The sequence below is a fragment of the Triticum dicoccoides genome, chromosome 1B, assembly GCF_002162155.2.
Source record: "Triticum dicoccoides isolate Atlit2015 ecotype Zavitan chromosome 1B, WEW_v2.0, whole genome shotgun sequence".
Lineage (NCBI taxonomy): Eukaryota > Viridiplantae > Streptophyta > Magnoliopsida > Poales > Poaceae > Triticum > Triticum dicoccoides.
The window spans coordinates 190541827-190550089 of record NC_041381.1 but is presented as its reverse complement, the minus strand read 5'-3'; the positions used below and the strand labels follow the sequence as shown (position 1 = coordinate 190550089).

Below are 8263 nucleotides of genomic sequence, written 5' to 3'. Positions count from 1 at the left end.
GTCTTGTCCTTCACCATGGTGGCGGAGCGGCAGCGTCGAGAGCGGAGGAGCCGGATGCGGTGGAGAAGCAGAGGAGAAGGGGAGAGAATGGACGCGCACAGTGCAGGCGCCTCAGCCCCGTCGCCTTTTAAGGACCCACTTCCGAGTGGCTGATGCGTGGGCCCAAGCGATCATGTCAAATCCCACAACAGTCGTGCGCTGGGTACGTGGCGAAAAAGGTGGAGTGGGGATCGAGGCGCTCCTGTCTATCCATCCCGCTTACCACGGCATGCTCCGCCCCGCGCGGTTCCCCGAAATTTCGAATCCCGTGAAATCCGGGATACGCCGTAACCAATCGCGCCAAAGGTTCCGCGTCCAGAAACAACACTCGACGGATGACGTTATAAATTCACTTGGCAACTTTTGAATTGATCAAAGCGACTGAAACGAAGCCGAAGTTCCAACATGAGCCTCCCGTTCAACGTAAGTACTTGTGAAGCACAAGGGTCAAAGCAAGATCAACTTCAACCTTCTTTCCACTCGGACCTCAATCCATTCAGGGGCTAATGGTGATGATATAGACCTGGGGTAGGGCCATAGGCCTGACCTATACGCCCTACCCAAGGTCACTATCCTAGAAGCAAAGAAGCTCAAGAGACAACCGGGAGTGCCCAATAAAGGCGTTGAGTGCTATCCATTCGACCAATCAACCACTCGGGTATCCCTCCATCTCGAAGTCACACGACCAGTCAATCACTCGACCATACAAGAAACCACTCGACTTACAGAAGACCAGGAGTCACTCAGAACAGCAACGGGCAAGCATTCACTCCGTAGTCTTTAAGGTCATTTAAGGCACTTAAGGTTGGCGTTACCAGTAACGCCCCATCTTTATGTACATTGAACTCTTTGTAACGGGGGATGGCCGGGGTCCTGGCGGACTCTATATAAGCCACCCCCCTCCTCTGGCACAAGGGTTCGCACCCCCTGTAACACACACTCATATAATCCAGTCGACCGCCTCCGGACACCGAGACGTAGGGCTTTTACCTTCTCTGAGAGGGGTCTGAACTCGTAAACACTTGCGTACAATCTTGCCGTAGTTAGGACCTTGCCTCCTCATACGTACCTCCTATACTTACTGTCAGACTTAGTACCACGACAGATGTATTCAGAACTAAAATACGTCTAGATACATCTTTTATTTATTTTGATGACAAGTATTTCCGGACGGAGGGAGTAGAATCTTGCCCCGAGAAAAAGGAATGTCGGCACTGAGGTCTGAGTACCCGTCATATTATCTTTTCTTTTTTAGAGTCCCGTCATATTATCTTTGCAAAGTAGGACCGAGATAAAAAAAACAGCAAAACCCACATACATATATCGGCATCACACACGTACATGAGACAGCTCAAGTGCTCAACTAAATTGAACAGAAATGTCCGCTTGGCCCTGCTCGCGCCCTTGCCTATGGCGTGCCTATAGACTTAAATGGAGTTGTGCTCCCTCATTTTTGTCACCCTGTGCATTTCAAAACCGAACCGAAAAACCATATCGAAAATAAACCGAACCGAACCGATTTTATGGTTTTTATGGTTTCTGGTTTCGGTATGGTATGAACTTTTCATACCGATTTAAACTTTGGTTTTTATGGTATATACCGAAAAACCGAACGGTTAACCGAATAAACCGAAGTAAAAATAAATTTATATTTCTTGAGATGAACAACCATACAAGTTGTCATTTTTCTTGTACATGAGTCAAATTCACTAATAAGCATGTAAACTTTTCTTGTAACATAGTCACTTTTCTCTTTTTAAAATGCTAAGCATGTCGATAACCATCAACAGATGAATTAATGCATGCATATATACTTATATATATAGTCATATACTATTTGTGTAAAATAATATGTGTTTTGAGTCATAAATTTGCAAATTATTATTACATCATTTTCAAATTCGCGTCAACTTTGGTTTTTATGGTATATACCGAAACCATACCGAAATAATTTGGTATATACCGAAACCGAACCGTATTTTAATTTCATATCATATTTACCGAAGTATTAATACCGTACAAACCGAAAAACCGTATAAACTGAACCATGTAAACCGAATAAACCGAACGCACAGGGTGACATTTTTGTGAGCAGAAGTGCACCAAATTGGTCCAAATCCTCTGCGCCTGCGCCTGTTTCTCAAGCTCGACATTGGCTGCTAAAAACTATATACCGTTTCTACAAATCCCCACAAGAATGCACGAGAAATCATACCAAACATCAAGTAGCCATGGCCCATGGAAGTAAAATCTGAAACTTGTGTACCAGTAAACCTGAAGAAATGCCAAGGTATAGGCAGGTGTGCATACACCGGTTTTTGAAAGTAATACTTCTAATTTTTTTTAAAAATAACCTCTAAAAGACTAGTGAGCCATAGTTCAAACTAAAAGGTTGACCAATGCAACCAATCAAGCAAGAAAGGAACCAACGCAAACAAATGTCGAAATGAAGGAATATGCGGATTGGGGATAATGGATCAAATTAACTGGTCCACTGTTCTAAAAAATTAAATGGTCGCATGCAGTTAGTGATGCAGTGACAGAAATGCCCTTCCAAGTTCTACCCGGTGTCCTATAAAACCACACCCCACGAATCAGCAACAGCGCACATCAGAAGCAGCAGCAGCAGCAGCCATGAAGTGATGCTTCAGCCTCGCCGCGGCGCTGGCCGTCGTGACCCTGGCCGCGCTTCTCTCGTCAGACGCCGTGGTCGCCTGCATCGACGTGGGCTTCTACGACAGGACGTGCCCGTCCGCCGAGACCCTGGTGCAGCAGACTGTGGCCGCCGCCTTCGGCAACGACTCCGGCGTCGCCCCGGCCATCATCCGCCTCCACTTCCACGACTGCTTCGTCAAGGTAAGCCAAGCTAGCTACCACACTGCACGGCATGAGTGCAATGCATGCACGCACAGCCTCCATATACTCACATGCATGCACGGGTGGTGCAGGGCTGCGACGGCTCCGTGCTGATCGACTCCACGCCTGGCAACAAGGCGGAGAAGGACTCGGCACCCAACTTCCCTAGCCTCCGCTTCTTCGACGTGGTGGACCGCGCCAAGGCGGCCCTCGAGGCGCAGTGCCCCGGCGTCGTCTCCTGCGCCGACGTCCTCGCCTTCGCCGCGCGGGACAGCGTCGTTCTGTCGGGCGGCCTCGGGTACCAGGTGCCCGCCGGGCGCCGGGACGGCCGTGTGTCCACCGAAACGGACGCGCTCAACAACCTGCCCGGGCCGACGTCCACCGCCTCCGACCTGGTCGCCGGCTTCGCCGCCAAGAACCTCACCGTCGAGGACATCGTCGTCCTCTCCGGCGCCCACACCATCGGCGTCTCCCACTGCAGCAGCTTCACCGAGCGAATCTACAACTTCCCCAACACAACCGACGGGGTAAATAACTTACGTGATTCTTCAACAACACATCAAAACATGGAATTTTGAGTAGTCAATGATCCTAATTATTTGTTATCATGCATTAACAGATTGACCCGAAGCTGAGCAAGGCGTACGCGTTCTTGCTCAAGGGCATCTGCCCGCCGAACAGCAACCAGACGTTCCCGACGACGACGACCCTCATGGACCTCATCACGCCGGCGAGGTTCGACAACAAGTACTACGTGGGGCTGACCAACAACCTGGGGCTCTTCCAGTCGGACGCGGCGCTGCTGACCAACGCCACCATGAAATCGCTGGTCGACTCCTTCGTGCGCAGCGAGGCGGCGTTCCGGACCAGGTTCGCCAGGTCCATGCTCAAGATGGGGCAGATCGAGGTGCTCTCCGGGGCACAGGGCGAGATCAGGCGCAACTGCAGGGTCATCAACCCCACCAACGTCACTAGTGCCGGCGCCGTTCACCATCATCTTCTCCCCAGATCATCAGCTTCTTCAGGATCCAACCAGGTGGCCGCAAGCTGATTAGTTGGTCGTCAGTAGAGATTTGTACTGCGTGCATGACAGCATGAGGTCGAGTGCTCTAGTGTGATGCAATAAATTATCTGATGTTTTGTCTGAACGTCTGTGCTACGATTTGCGAGCGTTTGAAATGAACCAGTTCCAAAATGTTCCTATATATGAGAATTAAGCATATTCGGTTTCTCAACTTATGTACTCCCTCTGTTTCTTTTTACTCTGCATATAAGATTTGGTCAAAATCAAACTTTATTGGAAAAAATATCAACCTCTATAATATTAAAGCTATATGGTATGAAAATTAATTTCATGATGCATCTAACAATACTGATTTCATATTGTGAATCTCGGTATTTTTTTCTATATACTTAGTCAAAGTTGAAAAAATTTGACTTTGACGAAATCTTATATGCAGACTAAAAAGAAACGAAGGAAGTAAGAAAAAAAAACATGTTTGTTTCTCTATCAAAATCTGTGCTTGACCAAGATGCCCCAAACAACGGATCGATGCAGCTTGTCACCATCACCCTTACTTTTGTTTAATCCATCCAATTGACCCAATTTGCCTACTAATTGATACTACTCGACAATGTACCACATTTATTTGTCTAGTCCAACCTACTGTTTTCTTTAGAGAACTGAACCCATCAACCATATATGTTAAAGTATTGTATATCGTCCTGAATATTATGATCATGCCGGTGCTGACGTGCTGTTCTATTGACAACATTTTGGCCACGTCTGGCACAAGAAATCTCTATGGTTTCAACAAACAATTGATGTACTCGATGGCATTTACACGGGGTTATGGGATCAGTCAAAAGTTAACTACTAAACTGCAATTTCTTGCAGCAGCAGAATCTTAAAAATGTTCAGTTTCCTTCTTACAAGATATACTTCATATATACACCTTGGCTGGCAGAAAATTGGATCTCAAAACCACTGGTGGCTTCTTTGTTCAAAGTATTTTCACAGGAATTTTGAAGAATTGAAATCTTTAGGATTTTTTTCCGACGTTGGCCATTTGACCCGTATGATTGGATCATGTAGAAACTTTTCCTAAGGAATCATTTGTAAGAAGTTAAACAACTACTCTGCAATTTCTTGCAGCGGCAGAATCGTAAAGACGTTACAAGATACTTCATATATATACACACCTTGGTGGAAGAAAATTGCATCTCAAAACCACTGGTGGCTTCTTTGTTCAAAGTATTTTCATAGGAATTTTGGAGAACTGGAAGTCTTAGGAATTTTTCCGACGTTGGCTGTTGGCTGTTTTATTCGTATGATTGGATTATATAGATTTTTTTAAGGAACCATTTGTACTAATTCCATAGGAGATCTAACATCCGCTCAACCTTTTGAAGAGAAAAATTCTTTGTTTTTCCTATGGTGCAATGAAGCAAACTCAAATCATGTAGGATTCAAAACGGGCATGACTGAATGTGTTTTCCTTATTCCTGTGAATCAAAGAGGCCCTGAAATGCTTGCTGAACATCATGGCATTTTCCTTGCTACTAGTCGCCTTTGGTCACAAAAGTCATAGTTTGATTGATGTTAATTAGGACATGCAGCAGCCGGGATGCCCAGAAGGAAGGGAAAGCTAGTTTCCTAGCTGAATTGGCAAGATTATATCATGATAATCCTCTGCCTTGCTTGGTAGGGAGAGATTTTAACATTATCAAAAATGGGAAGGAGAAAAACAAGCCTATGCTTAATGAACAATGGTCCTTTATGTTTAATGCTATTATTGAGCAAGCAGGGTTGAGGGAGCTGCCTTTGAATGGAAGGCAGTACACCTGGGCTAATAATCAGGAGGACCCTACTTTTGAGAAGTTGGATAGAGTTTTGATGTGCCCTGCTTGGGAGGAAAAATACCCATTAACCATATTGCAGGCCTTTGCTAGAGAGGTATCTGATCATACCCCCTTGTTCCTGGATACAGGGGAGACTCGTGATCACAAATACATTTTTAGATATGAAAATGCTTGGATACTGAGAGAGGGTTTTAGAGAGCTGGTGTATAACACCTGGAATGGTAGATACTTTGGGGACATGTTAGATAGATGGCAATCAAGGTTGAGAAACCTTAGGAAAAAGTTAAAAGGCTGGAACAGAAATATGGATGCTTGGTACAGAAAAATAAAAATGGAAATATTAAAAGAATTGGATGATTTAGATAAGAGAGCTGAGATTATGGGCTTAGGTGTGAGAGATAGGGATGATCAGAAAAAGTTGAGAGCACAATTGAAAAAAGTAATGTTGCAAGAAGAGGTGAAGTGGTTGCAGAGATATAAAGATTCAGAGATTAAAGACGGAGACAGAAATACTAGATATTATCATGCCAAGGTGAATGGGAGGAGAAGGAAAAACAAGATTGTTTCCCTGGAACAGGAAGAAGGGGTTATAGAGGGAGATGAGAATTTAATGGAATATATCACCAAATTCTATAAAGAATTATTTGGACATCCTGAAGAATCTAGTATTTCGTTGAAGGAGATGGAGATGAATAAAATTAATGGACAGGAGAAAGAGGAGCTTTTGGCTCCTTTTTCCCTAAATGAAATCCATCAGGTGGTCTTTGGGATGAAAAGAAACAAAAGCCCTGGCCCTGATGGGTTCCCTGCTGATTTTTACCAAGATTTTTGGGAAGTGGTGAAGTGGGATCTAAAATCCTTGGTAGAAGGGTTTGCAAAAGGTGAGATTAATATTGCCAGACTTAATTATGGTATTATTACTCTTGTCCCAAAAACTAATGATGCTAAACAAATTCAGAAGTTCAGGCCTATTTGCCTGTTGAATGTCAGTTTTAAAACCATTACTAAAATTCTGATGAATAGATTGGCCAAATGTGTGGCCCCTGTGATTTCCAAAACCCAAACTGCCTTTATCAAGGGAAGATACATTATGGAAGGGATTGTGATCCTGCATGAGGCCCTGAACTCCTTTCACAAACACAAAGAAGATGCCCTGGTGTTTAAAGTGGATTTTGAGAAAGCTTATGATAAAATCAAATGGCCTTTTGTGATACAGATGCTGAAAATGAAAGGATTTCCTGATAAATGGTGTGACTGGGTGATGGAAACTATGAGAGGAGGACATGTAGGAATCAGGGTAAATGATGAAATTGGCCCGTATTTTAAAACCTTTAAAGGACTGAGGCAAGGAGATGCTATGTCCCCTTTGCTGTTTGACATAGCTGTTGATGCCCTGGCTTGTATAATGAGTAATGCCCTGGAGCATGATCTGGTTAAGGGGGTGCTGAATGGAGATGGAGAAAAAGGGGTTAATATGTTACAATATGCTGATGATACTATCTTCTTGATCAAGGATGAGGTGGAAAGTGTTAAAAATCTTAAACTTATACTTGGGGCTTTTGAGCAGATGTCTGGGCTCAAAATAAATTTTCATAAAAGTGAATTGCTATTATTTGGCAAAGCTAGAGAAAAACAAGCGACCTATCAGGATATCCTAACGTGTAAGATGGGAGACTTGCCCATTAGGTACCTGGGGATGCCTGTTTCTGAGAATAGAGTTGGGAACTCACACTGGGAATGTGTGACAAATAAAATTGAGAAAAGGTGTGGATGTTGGCAGGGGAAGATACTGGGTTCTATTGCTGGAAGAATCACCCTGGTGCAAGCCTGCTTGACTAACATGCCTTTGTTTATGATGTCCTTCTATGCTGTGCCTAAAGGGATCATAAAGAAAGCTGATTTCTTTAGATCCAGATTGGTATGGCAAGAAGATGAGAATGTAAAAAAGTACCATCTAGTGAATTGGAAAGAGTGTTGTCGACCTAAAGACATGGGGGGTTTAGGGATACTGAATTTAGAGATTATGAATATTGCGCTCCTAGCAAAATGGTTTTGGAAAATGGAAAATGAAAGAGGTCTGTGGCAGGATGTTTTGGATAGAAAATATAGAAAAGGGAGATGTTTAGCTTTAGTAAACAAGAAGCCTGGGGATTCCCAATTTTGGGCTAGTTTGTTGAAGATCAAGGAAATATTCTATAGATTTGTTAAGAAAAAAGTAGGGGATGGGAGGAATACTAGGTTCTGGGAAGATACCTGGGTGGATCATAAACCTTTGAAAGAGGCTTACCCTAGGCTGTATGATATATGCTTTGACCACAACATTACTGTGGAAGAGGCTATACAGAAAGGGTGGGGGGGTTCAAATTTAGAAGAACATTGCATGGGGAAACTTTAGGGCTTTGGAATTGTTTGAAAAAAAGATGTGAGGAAATTCATTTGCAGGGAGGGGCAGACCAAGTTCTCTGGACCCTAACTGCAGATCATAAGTTTTCTGTGGGGTCCTTAT

At 44.0% G+C, this 8263-nt stretch overlaps 1 protein-coding gene across 1 annotated transcript; it reads left to right on the top strand.

Moving 5' to 3' along the window:
• The first annotated feature begins 2657 nt into the window (after window positions 1–2657).
• LOC119327675 (cationic peroxidase SPC4-like) lies at window positions 2658–4117 on the top strand. The gene is made up of 3 exons (XM_037600783.1): window positions 2658–2895; window positions 2988–3422; window positions 3515–4117. Exon 3 carries the CDS (start codon window positions 3608–3610, stop codon window positions 3944–3946), a length of 339 nt encoding a protein of 112 aa, XP_037456680.1. The 5' UTR covers window positions 2658–2895; window positions 2988–3422; window positions 3515–3607; the 3' UTR covers window positions 3947–4117.
• Window positions 4118–8263: the final 4146 nt, after the last annotated feature.